Source organism: Hylobates moloch, unplaced genomic scaffold (genome assembly GCF_009828535.3).
Source record: "Hylobates moloch isolate HMO894 unplaced genomic scaffold, HMol_V3 SCAFFOLD_12, whole genome shotgun sequence".
NCBI classification, from domain to species: domain Eukaryota; kingdom Metazoa; phylum Chordata; class Mammalia; order Primates; family Hylobatidae; genus Hylobates; species Hylobates moloch.
In genome coordinates, this window is record NW_026652287.1 from 49,096,269 (window position 1) to 49,114,905 (window position 18,637).

Consider the following 18,637-nt stretch of genomic DNA (forward strand, 5'->3'; position numbering starts at 1 on the left):
GTCTGTGTAGCATGGGGGAGGGGTGGGATAAGGGAGGAGGATGAAGAACGGAGTTGGGGAGGGGTCTGGGCTGGGCTCCCTTAACTCCAGAACACAGGGAGAAGTCAATGTCTTTAGCGCATGAAAGAAGTTCTAGAATGTTCTATTTGCTACCTTTTCAGCCCCTGCACCAACAGGGGTGAAGTTCTCACCGTGACAAAGAGAAGGAAGCTGGCTTAATGAACAGTGAGGCTGCTGGGAGAGGCAGAGGGAAGCTGGACACTCTTGGCCTGAACCTACAGTCCCCAGTGGCACTGACCACTACCCATCTCTCCCACGATACTGTTTCCTCTACAGCCTTGGGCAGAAAACAAGGAGGCCTCCCTACCTCCACTTCATTCCACACAGGAGTCTTGATGCTGGGTGGGAGTCCAGGAGTCTGTCTAGGAATCCAGGAAGGCTTCCTAGAGGAGGAGCCATTGCATCTGGGCCTTGAAGGATGAATAGAACTTTCCTAGGCAGAGAAGTGTGTGTGTGTGTGTGTGTGTGTGTGTGTGTGTGTGTGTGTGTGTATGTATGTGTTCAATTTAACAAACACTTTCCTGTCTTCTAGGGACCAGGTACTCAGAAGACCACTGAGTGTGCACTGCTAGGACACAGCATGTGACAGGAATTCAGTGCCTGAATGAATGAGCCAATAAATTAAACTTTCTCTTTAAAAAAAAAAATTCTTTTTGTTTTATTCTTTTAGCTCTACTCTCTAAGGAAGGAAAAAGCTTTCTAGAGTCAGCAAATCCTGCCCCCGATTGCTGGAGGGGAGAAGGGAGGCATAGTAGGGCCAAGGAGACAGACGGCACAAAGGCCTGGGGGTGGGAAAACTGGGGTACAGGGGTCCAGTGTGGAGAGAGTTGGGGGCAGATTCTTAAGCGGGGAGCTAAGGTGCTAGGGCCGTCTCCTGTTCTTTGGGAACTGGGGAGCCACAGCTTGATTCTCAGCACAAGAGGGAGGGAAGGAAGTCCTGAGATCTAAGGAGGACAGCAGGAGCCTGCCCTGGGCTCCAAGAGTTTCAGAGATGGCCCAGATCAGTTGATCAAATGGCCTTCTCCCTGTCATGAGTTACAAGCAGAGAAGCCACAGGGGGGCAGGAGAGACGGAGAGATGGAGAGAGACACAGAGATAGTCACCAAAAGAGAGACAGAGGCATGGCAGAAAGAGGTGGGAGAATCCAGGAAGGCTCCCTGGGGGTGGTGGCAGGAAATGGGGTGGAGGCCTAATCCCTGATACTAGAGAGGCAGGACCTAGAGGGGAGGAGAAAGCTTGATGCTAGGCTGGAAGTCCAAAAGTCTGTCTAGGAATCCAGGACGGCTTCCTGAAGGAGGGGCCATTGGATCTGGGCCTTGAAAGATAAAGAGACGTTTCCTAGGCAGAGAAAAGTGTGTGTGTGGGTGGTGGGGAGAGGGGGGGAACGAGGAATTGCTCATTTTACTTAACAAGTACTTTCCAATTTTTAGGGGACCAGGTATTCAGAGGGCCACAGACAAGACCAAGGCAGAAAAGGCAGGCGCCTCCCCACATTGCAGCTCCGGGACTCCGCGCCCACCCACAGCCCTCTTCATTCCTCCCAACGATGATGGGGAAACTGAGGCAGCCCAGAGCAGCCCCCACCCTAGGTCCTGCCCGGGCAGCTTCTCCTGGGCCTGTGCCATGCCCACGCGCCCACGCGGGACCTGTGTCACCAGGTTAAAAACGGAAACAGCTAGGATCTTTTTTTTTTTTTCTTCCTTTAAGAAAATCCTAGGTCCAAATAAGGCGAGGGCTGCGGGGAGCACCGTGAGCTGGCCAATTCCTCCTGAGCAAGCGAGTGGCGACTGGCCCGGCCGGCCTGGGCTTGGGCCTCCTCCAAGACTCGCCTGGCAGGAGGGCGGAGGCACCCCGGGAGGCTATAAGGCCCTCTCCTCCACCCTGCCAGGCTCACTCGGCCCCACAGCCACAGCCCCTGCCTGCCGCAGCCCCCACAGAGCCCGCCGCGCACCCCACGCCCCCCACGCCAGCGCCCAGCCATGGAGGCCATCAAGAAGAAAATGCAGATGCTGAAGTTGGACAAGGAGAATGCCATCGATCGCGCGGAGCAGGCGGAGGCGGATAAGAAAGCCGCTGAGGACAAGTGCAAGCAGGTGAGGTGCCCTCCGCTGGGCCGCCCCGGGCTGCTGGGCGTCGTCTCTGTGCGGAAGGCCGGGGTCCGGAGCCCAGTTGGGGGTCGCAGACACCTGCGGGAGGACAGGAGGCTGATGCTTTGGCCGAGGAAGAGCGAGGGGACCATTGCCTTCCTTGGATGGGGTCCTGGGCTGGAAGGGGGGTGACGATCGGACCCATCCCCAGCAGTGCCAGTGCGAACAAAGTGAGTTTCACAGAGAGAGAGTTGGCGGGCGAGGGAGAGTGAGAACGTTCGTGAGAGAGGTAGAGGTGTTGTTTGAGCTGGGAGGTTGTGTACTAGATAGGGCGGTTGGGGACATGCTGTGTGTATTTGCGTGTGTTTGAGCGTATGTGTGTGTACGTGTGTGTGTACGTGTGTGTGTTTGCCCTTGGGTGTGTGTGTGTGTGTGTGTGTGTGTGTGTGTGTGTGTGTGTGTGTGTGTGTGTGTGTGTGTGTGTGTGTGTGTGTGTGTGTGTGTGTGTGTGTTTGAGACACAGTCTCGCTCTGTGGCCCAGGCTGGAGTGCAGTGGCCTGATCTGGGATCACTGCAACCTCCGCCTCCTGGGTTCAAGCGATTCTCCTGCCTCAGCCTCATGAGTAGCTGGGATTACAGGCACCCACCATCACACCCGGCTAATTTTGTATTTTTAGTAGAGACCAGATTGCGCCATGTTGGCCGGACTGGTCTCGAACTCCTGACCTCAAGTGATCCACCCACGTCTGCCTCCCAAAGTGCTGGGATTACAGGCGTGAGCCACTGCACCCAGCCATTTGTGTGTGTTTGAGCAATTCTCTGTGTGTGTGTGAACATTTCTGTGTGTGTCTGTGTGTGTATCTGCATGTTTGAGCATTTGTGTCTGTGTGTACATGTATTGTGTATGTTTGAGCGTGTGTCTGTGTGTGTATCTATGTGTTTAAGCATTTCTGCATGTGTCTGTGTGTGTACACATATTTGTGTGTGTGTGAGCTGTTCTGTGTGTTTGTGTGTGAGTGTATCTGTGTGTGTTTGAGCCTTTCTGTGTGTGCACATGTGTTGTATGTGTCTGTTTTACGTGTCTATCTGTACATGCGCATATGTTCCAGCTGAAAAGAGTGCGGAGGGGTAAAGGTGACTGTGAGAATGAGTGTGTACTAGGAGAGCTGTGAGTGTGTGGGACACTGCATGCGGCTGTTGGAAAGTAGGTGTGAAAGAGTGTGGGTGTGTTTGTGAGTCTGTGTGTAGATGGTGAGGGTCTGTGAGGGTAGCGGGAGAGGCTGGCTGTGTGTGTGCTTTTTTATGGGGTGTGTATGTGTGTGATTCTATTGAGGTGTGTGTGTGTGGATGAGTGTGTGTTTCTATTGTGTGTGTGTGTTTCTATTGGTGTATGGATGAATGTGTGTTTCTATTGGTGTATGGATGAATGTGTGTTTCTATTGGTGTGGATGAGTGTGTGTTTCTGTTGGTGTGTGTGGATGAGTGTGTGTAATTTATGGGGTCGTGTGTATGTGTGTGTTTCTATGGCGAGTGTGTGTGGATGAGTGTGTGTTTCTATTGGTGTGTGTGTGTGTGTGTGCACGGATGAGTGTGTGTTTCTGTCGGGGTGAATGTGTCAGTGACTGCTTCTGCTGGCATGTGCGTGTGGATGTGAGGGGGGCTGTGCAGACCTCTGTGTGCGTGTAGGTGACGCTATGCCCCTGGATCAGGAAGCCTCCACTGTGACAGGAGCCCGCGGTCTCATGGGCAGCTGCCCGGGAGAATGGCAGGGCGCGCGTGTGTGTGTGGTGGGGTCCCAGGGCTGTGACCTGCTGCAGGGGTGACTGGGTGGGATCTGGGGACTGGGATGGGAGTAGAGTTGAGAGTGAGTCTGAGAATCTCAATGTGTATGTGGGGGTGTCCCTGCTAAAAGCCTGGAGGCTGGGGCAGGGGGGCTGCCCATGGTAGACGGAGGACAGGGGGGCCATTTCTCATCTCCTGGCAGCCAAGAGCCCACACAGACCCAGAACTTTGGAGACAAGGGTTCTGTGAACCCTGGCAATGAGAATGCATTGGAGTTCCAAGGCCGCGGCCATGGTTTGGGGCAGAGCAGACAGGAGCAGTTGGTGGGAAGAAGGAAGGGAGTCCCCTCCCACAGAGCCATGTTCCCCACAATGCTTATCCACACCCCGAGGTCAACTGCCAAGCCCTGGGGAGTGTCCAGGTCTCCGATAAGCCCTGGGAGATGCCTAGGACCACGGCACCGAGTGCCCAGCCCCACCCAGGCCAGGAGCCAGGCCAGCCCAGCAGCTAAAGGCGAAAGCTCGGAGCTCAGACTGGCCATGTTTGAGTCATGGCTCAGTCGATAGCTGTCCCGGACGCCTGCATGAGTGAGATACAGAAGTGACAGTAGGGCCTCCCTCGCCACCCCATGACAGGATTAGAGGTGACTGCACAGGTGGAACCCTTGGCCCGGAGCCTAGCTCAGAGTAAGCACTCAATAAATGTAGGTTGATTTCCTGCCCCGCCCTACTTCCCCTTTGGGCCTCCCCAGCCCCCCATGCCCCGGGGCTGCCCTAAAAGTCTGTGGCACATTCGTACAGGCCAAGCTCCACCCCAGTGTTCCCTGCCACAAGCTCCCTCCGCCTTCTCTGTGCCCCTCCCTGGCAAACACAGACATTCATCCTGTGCTGGGCCAGCTTCTAGCCATCATTTAGCCCTCACCGTGAGGGACTCAGCCAGAGATTCAGAGAGAAAAAAGTTTATAGCACTAATTCTTACTAAGGTGTGAGTGGCTATCTCCCAGGGCAGCCACAAGTTCAAAAAGGAAGGATCCTTAAAGCCTCCAGCCAGCTGCGTGGCCAAGGAGGTTATGCCTTTTTTGTCCCACAAAGATGCCCACTGGAGTAGGCTTGGGCTCAAAGCAAGTCTCCACAGACTAGCTTTGAGGCAAGCCTCCATAGACTAGCATATACTTTGTGTATGTCAGTCTTTAAATGTATTTTTATTTTTTAGAGATGGGGGTCTCACTCTGTTGCCCAGGCTGGAGTGCAGTGGTGCAATCACAGCTCACTGCAGCCTCGAATTCCCAGGCTCAAGGGATCCTCCCACCTCAGCCTCCCCAGTGGAGGCACACACCTCCACGCCCAGCTAGTTATTTTATTTTTAGTAGAGACAGGGTCTCACTATGTTGCCCAGGCTAGTCTTGAACTCCTGAGCTCAAGTGATCCTTCCACCTCAACCCCCCAAAGTGCTGGGATCACAGACTTGAGCCACGGGGCCTGGTCTTTGTGACTCTCCTAGCTTCATGACTGAGGACACATTCCTGCACATCTCTGAGCCCTCAGTGTCCTCATCTGTGAAATGGGAACACGAGGCCTTCTGAAGTTCAGGTGTGGAACTCAAGATCCCAGAATTCCGAAGCAGAAGCCAGAGCCCCACAGGAGCTGACGGCCAGTCCTGCTGGGGAATAGAGGCACTTAGAGCGCCTGATGCCGCAGGAGGCCAGAGAGAGCAGCTCTCGGGCCAGCCTGATCCCAGCACTGATTTCTGGCTCTGCTTACCCAGTGTGGGGAAAAGGACAAAGAGGCCCAGCCCGGCCGCTTCCTGCCCACTCCCCTCCCAGGGCAGCAACATCCTCCACCACTGGCCTTTGACCCCACATCCTGCCTCAGCCCTGCCCCAAGGCCCCATTTGCAGGGACTAAGGCAATCCTATGACAGGCAGGGAAACTGAGGCTCACAGAGGGACAATGACGGGCACGCGCCACCACGCCCGGCTGATTTTTGTATTTTTAGTAAAGACGGGGTTTCACCATGTTGGTCTCGCTGGTCTCAAACTCCTGACCTCGTGATCCGCCCGCCTCGGCCTCCCAAAGTGCTGGGATTACAGGCGTGAACCACCGTGCCCAGCTCTCATTTATTTTTTATACTCACTGCCTACCACTGAAGGGTTTGGGGTTGTGTCTTCGATTCATCCCAAACACTTCCTATAGTGTTCTAATGCTGGGGCCCATAGTGGCCTCAGTCCCAGACCTGACCCCCAAGAAACTCCAAGCTGAGGGAGACAGACCACGAATACCTCCAGCTCAGAGGTCAGGGCCGGACCAGAGGGAGGGACAGAGGCTGGGAGAGCTGTAGGCATGGCGAAAGCTCTGCTCAGGGCAGCAGAGCAGGCCACCAGGGTTGGGGAGCCTTGGGACTGAGCATGGAGGGACGGTAGAAGCCCTCCCAGTGAAAAGTAGAAAGTCATTCTTAGCAGTGGGTCCAGCATGGTCTAGAAGTCAAGCAAATCAGCTTTGGAATCAGACTAACAAAGATTCAAATCCCCCATCTGTGTGGCATCAGGCAAGTCCCTTCCCCTTTCAGAGACTCGGTTTGCCCTTCTGTAGTATGGGGCTTCCCTGAGGCAATATTTGTAACACGCCCTGGCCAGGCATAGTGGCTCACATCTGTAATCCCAGCACTTCAGGAGGCTGAGGTGAGGGATCACCTGAGGTCAGGAGTTCGAGACCAGCCTGGCAAAACCCTGTCTCTACAAAAAATACAAAAATTAACTGGGCTTGGTGGCGTGAGCCTGTAATCCCAGCTACCAAGCAGGTTGAGGCAGGAGAAGCACTTGAGCCCGGGAGGTGAAAGTTGCAGTGAGCCGAGATCCAGCCACTACACTCCAGCCTAGGCAACAGAGCAAGACTGTCTCAAAAAATATATCAAAACAAATTGTAACACGCCCAACACATTCTAAATGCCAGAGGGCCCCGTCGGCCTTATCCCCATCCTCACCTGTTCCTGCCCAAACATTTCCCCCAAAAAAGTAGTCAAAACCCCAAACCAAACAAACAAACAAAAAAATCCAAACCAGCCAGGTGGGGTGGCTCATGCCTGTTGTCCCAGCTACTCGGGAGGCTGAAGTGGGAGGATCCCTTGAGCCCAGGAGTTCGAGACCAGCCTGGATAACACAGCGAGATCCTATCTCAAAAAAAAACAAAAACAAAACAAAACACCCAAACCATCTTCATACCCTGATGAGTCCAATGCTGTCAGATTTGCTCTCACTCTTCCTATATGTTAGGAGAGTCCTGTGCTGGGCACACAGTTGGCACCCAATAAATGCTGTGATCCACAGATCTGCAAGGAAGTCAGGTGGACGCTATAGGTCAGGGTTGACCTATGAAACGTCTTTAAGGAAACTGGCTCAGTTTCTCAGTCAAGGCAGAAGTTCAAAAGCAGCTGCCGGAATGCTCAGAGACCAGCATGTCAAGGTTTCTGTTCTGCAGATGGAGAAACCGAGGCCAGAAAAGGGGACAGGGGTCGCAGAGCTTGGATTTGGAGTCAGGCTTCCAGGCTCCCCACCTGGAGGTCAAGGTCAGGCCCTATAGACTCTGACCTTGCCCTGATCAGCTGGCCGTCCTGGGTTGGGCCCTGTCATCTCCCCATAGCTTGGGATGCTCCTGAGGGCTTCAGACAGGATAGCCCTCCCTGTTCTCTGTAGCATCTCAGCTAGAGACCCTTGCAGGTCACCTCAGTGACATCAGCTGAACCCCCAGCTGCCAGCCTCCACCCCATCCTCCAGCTGACACCCAGCAGGCCGCAAGATGGGAAGCCTGGAGTTCACACTTCCCAGCTACTCGGGAGGCTGAGGCGGGAGAATCACTTGAGCCCAGGAGGTCAAGGCTGCAGTAAGCTATGATCACGCCACTGCACTCCAACCTGGGAGGCACAGCAAGATCATGTAAAAAAAAAAAAAAAATGCACACACACACACAGCAAGATCATGTAAAAAAAAAAATGTGCACACACACACACACACACACACACACGGGGCACCTGGTACATTTTGCACATCCACTCAGAAGTAAGCATGTAACCCAGATAGGATTCAGAGCTCAGTCTAGAAGCCACGGGCACGGCAGCTTTTTTAACATACCCTTTTCAGGAAAAAAGAGAAGAGAAACAAGTCAGAGAGGAAGGGAAGCTGGCCTAGTGTGAGGAACAGGGCCAAGGGCTTTGTCTTTGTCAGCTCAGGCAGTTATAACAAAACACCATAGACTAGGTGGCTTCAATAATAGACATTTATTGTTTACAGTCTGGAGGCTAGATGTCCACGATCAAGATGCTGGCAGATTAAATGTCTGGTGAGGGCTCTCTAGCTAGCTTGCGGATGGCCACTTTCTTGCTGTGTCCTCACATTGGAAGAGGATAACCAAGTTCTGGTCTCTTCTCATAAGGGCCTTAATCCCATCATGGTGGGTCAACCCTCATGACCTCACCCAAACCTCATCATCTTCCAAAGGCCCCATCACCAAGTACCATCACATGGAGATGAGGGCTTCAACATATGAATTGGAGAGGGGGCAGAAGCAAGCATTCAGTTCATAACAGGCTTATATTCAGAAGACCTGGGCTCAAATCCTGTGTTGTGTGACCTGGGGAAGTCATCCCACCTCTCTGAGCCTCCTGCTGTGGGGAGGAAGCAGGAGAATGAAACGGGGCTCAGTGGGGGCTGCCTGCCCACCCTGGGAGTAGGAAAAAGATCAGTGTCAAACCATCTGAAGCAAAAGTCAGATCCAAGCCAGGTGTGGTGACTCACGCCTGCAATCCCAGCAATTTGGGAGGCCGAGGCGGGCAGATCACTTGAGGTCAGGAGTTTGAGAGCAGCCTGGCCAATATTGCAAAACCCGTCTCGACTGAAAATACAAAAATTAGCCAGGCGTGGTGGTGTGCACCTGCAGTACCAGCTACCGGGGAGGTTGAGGCAGGAGAATCACTTGAACCCAGGAGGCGGAGGTTGCAGTGAGCTGAGATCATGCCACTGCACTCCAGCCTTGGCGACAGAGCGAGACTCTCAAAAAAAAGTCAGATCCAGGCATGAGCTGGATATGATCACCCTAATCCAGAGTTGGGGGCCCAGGGAGGGAGTTTCAGCCTGGAGGTGACAGGAAAGGCTTCTTGAGCCAACTCTAGACCGGTGTGGCGGGGGGGTGACAAGGATAGAGAGGTGATGAGATCTGTGGTTTGTATTCCATAGGCCTGAGTTTCTCAAACTAGGAGTGGTGGGAGGATAGGACTCTTGGGATAAACAGAAAACTGAAAATTTAGGGAAAGTAGGGGACATTTTTATTAAAATGAACACGGCCTATATGCAAAAATTTTAAAGATTTAACCGGAGCCTTCAAAGAAAGTGATCCTGTAGGGGCGAGTCTCTTCTAGCCAAGCCCCCAAAGCCCAGAAATGACGGACTAGGTCTGAGCCCTTGAGCCCTTCAGAGTATTTTGGTAAGACAGTCTAAGAACCACTGCCTTGGGCCATAGGGAGCCATAGCAGGTTCTAGGCAGAAAGAGGGCAGGCGTAATTGTTAGAAAGTTTCTCTGACCCTGTCTTGGGGTCAGAACCAGAGGGAGAAAGGCTGGGGACAGAGATGGGCGGAGGGATCCAGGCGTGGAGAATAAGACTGCTTAACTCCAGGTCACGGTGAGGCTGCACCTCTGAACTGGAATGGGTGTATTTCTGGAAAACATTTGGGGTCTTCAGTTTCCCAAAAGCTGCCATTGATCTCCCTAGAGTACTGGGGACCCCAATAAGCCTAAAACAGCTGGTCCTCAGGACGAGGGAAAGATGTGAAAATCCCACTATCAGGTAGTATGGATGGCGTGGTGCATGCTATTGTAACCCCTGTTCTACAGATGAGGAAACTGATGCCCAAAGAGAGACGGAGGACTCTCGTGAATATTGGGGGGAACCACCCCTGCACCTCGGGGACGTGACCCCCCGCCCAGGCTGACCCGTCCCCCGCTCTGTCGTCCCCAGGTGGAGGAGGAGCTGACGCACCTCCAGAAGAAGCTGAAAGGGACAGAGGACGAGCTGGATAAATATTCTGAAAACCTGAAGGACGCGCAGGAGAAGCTGGAGCTCACGGAGAAGAAAGCCTCCGATGTACGTGTGCAGGGATGCGGGAGCCCGCGGCGGGGCCAGGCCGGAGCCCCGGGGCCGGGAGGGCGGGGAGAGCCGCAGGGGGAGGAGGAAGAGGAGGAGGAGAAGGCGGCGCCTCCCAGCGCTTTCTCCAAATAAGTCCCGAAAAGGGGCACTTTCCAGCAGCTGTGGCCAGCGGTGCCGACGTCAGGCCCTCCCCCAGCGGTGCTGACGTCGGCGGTCCGGCCGGGTGACCTCACCGCCCCGACGGCAGCCGGCCCGGGGGGCGGGGAGAGGCGGGGGCGGCCCCCGCGCAGGCAAAGGCTTGGGGGGCCGGGGCGCGGCTGAGCAGCTCTCGCCGGAGCCGAGCCCAGCCGAGCGTCCGCCGCTGCCCGTGCGCCTCTGCGCCTCCGCGCCATGGCCGGCCTCAACTCCCTGGAGGCGGTGAAACGCAAGATCCAGGCCCTGCAGCAGCAGGCGGACGAGGCGGAAGACCGCGCGCAGGGCCTGCAGCGGGAGCTGGACGGCGAGCGCGAGCGGCGCGAGAAAGTGAGCGCCCCGGCCTCGGGCCCCGCGCCCGCAGCCTCCTCCCCCGCGCGCCCTCCTTTCTTCCCGGCTTCCCGCGCTGCCCGCCCGCGCGCAGTCCTCGGGCCGCCTTTTTACGCCCTCGGACGCCGATCGCGGACCCACATCCCTGCGCCCGCAGCGAGGACCCCCTACTTCCTCCGCGTCCTCCTTCCTGGGCCTGGGACAGGGGAGGGGGCGCCGCCTCCGGGTCGGGCGGGGCCGGCCGAGCGGGAAATGGGGGGATGGGGCGGAGGGGGTGCGCGACCTCCGGGTGGAGAAGTGGAGCGGCGGGAGGGGGCGTATCGTGCAGGCTCCGACTCGGGGCTGGCGCCGGGATCCCGGGCCGAGGGGAACCCGCGACCGGACTTGGGGGGGGAATAAGGATAGAAACGTGGAGCTTCCATTGTCTGGGGTTTGACCGGCCGACAGGGATTTCGACGGGGGTCCGGGGATCTGGGGAGGGGGTCGCACTTTCTCGCATCTTTCGCGGCTTCCCGGCTTCTGCTTGGACTTCCCTGACCGTTCCCAGGGGCGCGGCGGCGACGTGTCTGCTCCAGGCGGCGCGGGGGATGGGGGGTGGCGGAAGTTCAGCCCCGAGCTGCCCGCCTTTCTCTCTCCAGCTGATTCCTGCGGGAACTGGGGCGGCGGGACCCTGCCTCCCTCCAGAAGGCCCCGGGAACGCTAGCTCGGGGCCTTGAACCCACGATCGTTTGAGCGCCTGCTGTGCGCCTCCGCCGCGAGTCGCAGGGCCCGAGATAGACAATGGGTCTGAAAAAGGAGGGAGTTTCACCATCCCCTCTGCATCATCCTCCTGGCTGTCCCTCGGGACAGATGGTGGCACCGCCAGGGGCTGGGGACAGATTTGGATTCTGGTCCCATATCATGCCACCCACCAGCTGCATGACTTGGTATTTGCTCTCTAGGAGCTGTTTCCCCATCTGCGAGTAGGACTGATAAGAATCCCGACCCCCCAGAGTAGCAGGGAGGGTCCCAGGAGTAAAATCTCAGGCGTGGAGCCTGGCGCTTTGTAAATGCTCAATTGTGTTGTTGTTTTTTGTTTTTTTGTTGTTTTGTTTTTAAGACAGTCTCACTCTGTCGCCCAGGCTGGAGTGCAGTGGTGCGATCTCGGCTCACTGCAACCTCCACCTCCCAGTTCAAGCGATTCTCCTGCTTCAGCCTCCCGAGTAGCTGGGATTACAGGCACCCACCACCACGCCCAGCTTTTTTTTTTTTTTTTTTTTTTAGTAGAGACGGTGTCTCACCATGCTGGCCAGGCTGGTCTCGATCTTCTGACCTCGTGATCTGCCCACCTTGGCCTCCCAAAGTTCTGGGATTACAAGCGTGAGCCACCGCACCCAGCCCCAATTGTGTTTTCTCTGCCCTGGGAAGAGCTCATAGACAAATGGAGGCAGGGGAGCTGACTTACTGATGGAGCGAGGTTTGCATTCCACCCGTTTTCTGTGCAGTTATGGGAGCATGACAGGGGAGGCTCCAAAATGGAGGTTGAGCAGGGTCTTATAGAATAAATAAGTTTGCTGGGACCAGAGACATGGGTGTGCACAGACTCAGAGGCAAGAAACTTGTATGGTGGGGGTGGGGGGGTGTGCGGGTAGAGGTTGAAGCCCAAAAGCCCTGAAAGTTAAGCGCTGAGGCTCAGGGTGGGGACCCTAGAGGGGCAAAAGATACCCAGCCAGATGGAATTGGTGGTGTGAATTGCCAGGTCTGGAAAGAGCCCAGATGGGGGCTGCAGCATGGGCCTTGGTTGAAGCCTCTAATCCTGTAAGGGCTGCTTTGGCCCGAGAGGCCTTAGAAACCCGGTGTAAGCCTCAATCGGTAGCCGGTCTGGCCTCTTTCTCACACTTAACCGACACAGCTCTTGCTCTGATCTCATCCCAAGTCATCTCGCTGGAGGACAATTAACTCAGCTTCAAAATGGCCCTCAGCCTGGAGCCAAGATTTAGCAGCAGGACCGTCTAGTTGGGAGAGCAGATGTTTTTGGAGAGATGAAGACTTCTTGAAAAAGTTCAAAAAGTTCTTGAAAAAGCAAAGGATGCTTCTCTCGGTCTGGGAGAGAGAAAACCTCTCCCAGGGCAGAAGGAACTAAGACCAGGGGTGGGTTAAAAAAAAAAAAAAAAAAAAAAAAAAACCCTTTCACTCTTGTAGAATAAGCCAGGAGCCAGCGTGTGGTAGACTTCTGGGCCTGTTTCCCGACAGCTGGTTTCGTTTAGATTTTTGTGTGATTAACTGACATCTTCCTGTTCCTTTGCCACATGTATCTAGCAAGCCTCTTTTACCTTATAAGGGAAATCCTTTGTAGCGTGTGGAAGGCTTTGATTGCAGGAAGGGGTGGAACCCAAAATGACTCGGCAGTGACTAGCAGTTTTTCAAAAATACATATATATGTATGCATCTACAGATATGCGTGTATCTCCTAACTCCAGACAGTTGAAAATCTGCCAAAAGCGTTGTTTGCCGGGATTCAGAATTTCCCACGTAAGGGCTACTCACTTCTTAAAAGACAGCTCATGAATCAAGCACCTCTGTTTGATCTTTAAAATCAATTCCTCGACTGCTAATGGGTACACAGTTTTTTGTGTGTTTGTTTGTTTGTCTTTGGCGGGTTATGAAAATGTCCTGGAATTCGATAATGGTGTTGGTTGCAGAGTTTTTCTGCAACATCAGTTCCTGGCCCAGTTACTGAAGGTGGTAGGAGGAGTTAAGATGTATGCAATTAAAAAGAATGAAAGGCACCCATTCATGGGAAAGCCTCAGTGACATTTCTTAAGACGGTTTCATCGGTGGTTTTCACAATTCTCTGCATTTGGTGTTTCAGAGGACGCTGCAATACGAAACACCTGTGGGAGTGCCCTCTTTCTGCTTCTAGGAATCTGAGGCTGAGAAACCTTCCTGACTCTACTTGTGTTTTTCAGCCACGTTAGCCTCATTCTGTTTTTTTTTTCCCCAGTATGAACTCAGGGCAGGAGAGGGAGTGGTTTCCTAATGAGTTTTGTTCTTTGTTTTTTTTTGTTTTTTTTTTTTTTTGAGACGGAGTCTCGCTCTGTCACCCAGGCTGGAGTGCAGTGGCGCGATCTCGGCTCACTGCAACCTCCACCTCCCGGGTTTAAGCCATTTTCCTGCCTCAGCCTCCCAAGTAGCTGGGATTACAGGCGTCCGCCCCCACACCCAACTAATTTTTTTGTATTTTTAGCAGAGATGCGGTTTCACCATGTTGGCCAGGCTGGTTTCGAACTCCTGACCTCATGTGATCCACCCGCCTCCGCCTCCCAAAGTGTTAGGATTACGGACGTGAGCCACTGCGCCCGGCCTTCCTAATAATTTCGATAGCTTTCCCCAGTTCAGGGGTTCTTCATTTGTCCTGATAGGAAAAAGCTAGCGTGGCTTCCCTTTTCCTCTCGGTTGAGGCCTGTTTGACCCATTCTCAATATTCTTTCCAAAGAGCGGGCATCGCCGGAAAACTCGCCTGGCCTCGTAGCCTTGGCAGGACCTAGGGGACAGGTTCGGACAAGGAAGAGCCATGGGCGGGTCTTAAGAGGCCATTCATTTCTTACCAACTCTGAGTCACTGAATAAAACCACTTCCCCCAGTGGGGCCCCTCGGTTTCCTCACCTGTAAAATGAGTGCGATGTGTGAGGATGAAATTGCGGTAAAATAAAACCTTGGCAGTAAGAAATGCCTTTCTCTGGCACATCCCACCTGCTGGGGGTAAGCAGCGCCACCCTCTGGAGTTAGAGCCTCAAGGCAGTCCTGTAACTAATTAGGCTTTGGGATGGAAAGGGCCAGGATGATGAAGCAACCTTCCCAACACCACGTGGCTGTGAAAATGACAAAGCATGGTCAGGCACAGTGGCTCATGCCTGTAATCCCAGCACTTTGGGAGACTAAGGCGGGTGGATCACATGAGGCCAGGAGTTTGAGACCAGCCTGGCCAACAAGACGAAACCCCGTCTCTACTAAAAATACAAAAAATTAGCCGGGCGTGGTGGTGCCCATCTGTAATCCCAGCTACTCAGGAGGCTGAAGCAGAATTGCTTGAACCCGGGAGGCAGAAGTTGCAGCAAGCCGAGATCGTGCCATTGCACTCCAGCCTGGGTGACAGCGCGAGACTCCATCTCAAAAAAAAAATTAAAAAGAAAATGACAAAGCGGGGATTCCAACCCAGCACTTTTTGGCCCTGGAGTTCCTGCTTTAATGCTTCCCATTGTACTTCCTTCCTTGTAGGTAAAAACACCTTGAAAAGCCAATAACACTATCGGGGTATGCCTTCCATGCCTGCAACCAAGTTTTCTTTCCGTTTCGTATCTTTTTGTCCTGCCATCTCTCAGCCAGGCTGATTGAAGGATGGAATTCCAATGAGGCTCCCCTGCCTCGTCCCACCTTGGTGATTGCATGGCCAACATTTAACTGAGGGCTCCATAGTCTTGCATTTATCTTGCTGTTCAGGTGAATGGGAGCGGAACTCACGGGACACAAATGAGCCGGGTCACTGATGGCCTTGCTTTCTAGGAATCTCACAGTGAGCCCTAGAACTCTCTATGTGGTAACACTGTGTGCCTTTTTCAGAGCCTATCTTAGATCTTAGCCTAACGTTGGGTCTATTGTGTTGCTGGAGGGACCAGCACTGACATTCATCTCAAAGCACATGGTATGTTTGTCTCTTATGTTGACTCAACTACCCATCTTGTACTGGGACACTCGCCTTTTTTTTTTTTTTTTTTTTTTTTGAGACGGAGTCTTGCTCTGTCACCAGGCTGGAGTGCAGTGGCGCGATCTCAACTCATGGCAACCTCTGCCTCCCAGGTTCAAGCGATTCTCCTGCCTCAGCCTCCTGAGCATGTGGGACTACAGGCACGTGCCACCACGCTCAAATAATTTTTCTATTTTTAGTAGAGACAGGGTTTCACCATGTTGGCCAGGATGGTCTCGATCTCTTGACCTTGTGATACACCCGCCTCGGCCTCCCAAAGTGCTGGGATTACAGGCGTGAGCCACACACCCGGCCCCCAAAGTGCTGGGATTACAGGCGTGAGTCACCACACCTGGCGATGCTCGTCTTTTGCTATGGAGTGGTAAATGTTTTTCCCGGACATTTTCCGGGAAGATCATACTGAAATTTTGGTATGAGTGTAAAAATCCCTATGGCCTGGACTCCTGGGTGGGCTTTGACGGGGAAAATCAGGTTAACAGAGGGCAGGACATGGGGGAGGCTCCCACTGGTGGCTGGCCTGATACTTCTTAACATGGCTGCACCTCCGACCTCCCCAGGCTGAAGGTGATGTGGCCGCCCTCAACCGACGCATCCAGCTCGTTGAGGAGGAGTTAGACAGGGCTCAGGAACGACTGGCCACGGCCCTGCAGAAGCTGGAGGAGGCAGAAAAAGCTGCAGATGAGAGTGAGAGGTAAGGACGCTTTGAATCTGGTGGCATCCGTGTTTGCTTTTGGAAAATGGGGATCATGCTGCCGACCTCGCAGAGCTGGTGTGAAAGTAAACAAGGTCACAGAGACATGCACGTGTCCACAAAAAAATGCATGACAGCACTTTGTAAACCGTCACTCCGTGGGTAGAGATGTTTATCCGTGGCCAGGTGCGGTGGCTCACGCCTCTAATCCCAGTACTTTGGGAGGCCGAGGTGGACGGATCACCTGAGGTTGGGAGTTCGGGACCAGCCTGGCCAACATGGTGAAACCCCGTCTTTCCTAAAAGTACAAAAAAAAGTAGCCTGGCATGGTGGCGGGCACCTGTACTCAGGAGGCTGAGGCAAGAGAATCGCTTGAACCCAGGAGGCAGAGGCTGCAGTGAGCCGAGATCGTGCCATTGCACTCCAGCCTGGGCAACAAGAGCAAAACTCCATCTCAAAATAAAGTGAGTGGTGTTTATCCTTATGGTAACCATGAAAAGAAACTTCCGACAGACAGAAAGGCAAACAGAACGGGCAGATGTGAGACTGCAAGTATGACTGTCCATGGTGGTCGATTTGCAAAGCGCTGCTTCTCGTATTTTCTCTGAAAGCCACGGTGCCTCTTCTCAGTGTTCTCTAGACACCAAACTTCAGGGTAGGCCGGATGCAGTGATTCCTGCCTGTGTTCCCAGCACTTTGGGAGGCGGAGGCGGGCAAATCACCTGAGCTCAGGAGTTCAAGGCCAACTGGGGCAACCTGGTGAGACCCTGTCTCTACAAAAAATACAAAAATTAGCCGGGTGTGGTGGTGCGTGCCTGTACTCCCGGCTACTCAAGAGGCTGAGGTGGGAGGATCACTTGAGCCGAAGAGTTTGAAGCTGCAGTGAGGCAAGACCACACCACTGCACTCCAACCTCAGTGACAGATAAGATTCTGTGTCAAAAAAAAAAAAAGCAGAGTACTGTGGAAAGGAGGAAAGGAAACTTGGGATGCATAGGTGATTGTTAGCAGAGCTGTCAGGTAGGCTTTAGGCTTTTGGACGGTGACAGCTATTTTAGGGACAGTTGCAAACCAGCATGGTTAATGTACTTACAACTGACCATGTGCCAGGTGCCGTGGCTCATGCCTGTAATTCCAGCACTTCATGATGCCAAGGCGGGTGGATCACCTGAGGTCAGGAGTTTGAGACCAGACTAGCCAAGATGGTGAAACCCCGTCTTTATTAAAAATACACAAATTAGCTGGGCGTGGTGACGGGCACCTGTAATCCCAACTACTCGGGAGGCTAAGGCAAGATCCCCCAGCTTGAACCCAGGAGGCAGAGGTTGCAGTGAGCCGAGATCGCACCACTGCACTCCAGCCTGGGCGACAGTGAGACTCCATCTCAAAAAAGAAACTGACCATGTTCCTCGCCCCCCCATGGTATCTGTGCTGCATCCCAGCCACCAGTAGGGTGTCTTCTCCTCAGGAGCCAGATCATTCTCTGGCACGCCTTGGCACAGGCTTTCTGGAAGACTGAGGGTAGATTGTGTAATTTACAGAAGCAGCAGTCTCTGTGTGGTGGAAAAGGAGTTCCTTGTGTGGCAATGGTGTGGGCCCGACCAGTGATCATCGCGTCTGCCCCTCATTCACACCGGAGTTCTCACTTGAGCCAGCCACCATGCTTTTGCAGTATAAATGCCTCCCAAAGATTCATTTCTTTTTTTTTTTTTTTTTTTTGAGACAGGGTCTTACTCTGTCACCCAGGCTGGAGTACAGTGGTGCGATCACAGCTCACTGCAGCCTCGACCTCCTGGGCTCAAGCTATCCTCCCGCCACAGCCTCCAGAGCTCCAGAGTAAAGCTGGGACTACAGGTGCATGCCATCATGCCCAGCTAATTTTTTTTTGAGACAGAGTCTCACTGTGTCGCCCAGGCTGGAGTGCAATGGCGCGATCTCAGCTCACTGCAAGCTCCACCTCCCAGGTTCACGCCATTCTCCTGCCCCAGCCTCCCAAGTAGCTGGGACTACAGGCGCCTGCCACCACGCCCGGCTAATTTTTTTGTATTTTTAGTACAGACGGAGTTTCACTGTGTTAGCCAGGATGATCTCGATCTCCTGACCTCATGATCTTCCCGCCTCGGCCTCCCAAAGTGCTGGGATTACAGGCACGCCCAGCTAATTTAAGACACATTTCTGATTGTGCTGTTGTGACCGCTAACCAGAGATTAGAAACCAGCTAGGGAATCTTGGAGATCGCATGTTGCCTAAGCTGGAAATTTCTTCCCAAGTAGTGGAACAGCCAGGGCAGAGGGAACAGACGCTACTGCAGACTCTGCTTCAGCCACTGAATCAAGGGAGAGAGTGGCAGCTCGGGCAGCCACGGGGCAGTGGAAGGACCCAGTCACGAGAGCTGCTGGCTGTGCCTGTGGCCTGGGTTAGCTGCTGTTCACAGTCAGACCAGCCTGGCTGGATGCTGACGTCGAGGACTCCCATATTGGCAAACCAAGAGAGGCTGCGAAGGCCAGTCTCTTGTTTGCACCATGTCCCCAGAGGCCTTTGGTGACACCCCTGTTAGAGACTGATGTGTCTCAGTAGAAAGAATTCTATACTTGAAGCTGGGGGATCTAGAGTCAGCTTCT

General features: G+C 53.8%; 1 protein-coding gene across 9 annotated transcripts in view; it reads left to right on the forward strand.

Annotated features, from left to right (window-relative positions):
• The first annotated feature begins 1,933 nt into the window (after positions 1 to 1,933).
• TPM4 (tropomyosin 4) overlaps positions 1,934 to 18,637 on the forward strand; it is a 35,281-nt gene continuing 18,577 nt past the window's right edge. Inside the window, exons 1-3 of one of the 9 annotated variants that reach the window (XM_032170014.2) lie at positions 1,934 to 2,153; positions 9,932 to 10,057; positions 15,884 to 16,017. In XM_032170014.2, coding sequence (XP_032025905.1) covers positions 2,040 to 2,153; positions 9,932 to 10,057; positions 15,884 to 16,017 — 374 coding nt within the window. In that variant the 5' untranslated portion in view covers positions 1,934 to 2,039. The other 8 variants (XM_032170009.2, XM_032170010.3, XM_032170015.3 and 5 more) reach the window with 8 other exon arrangements.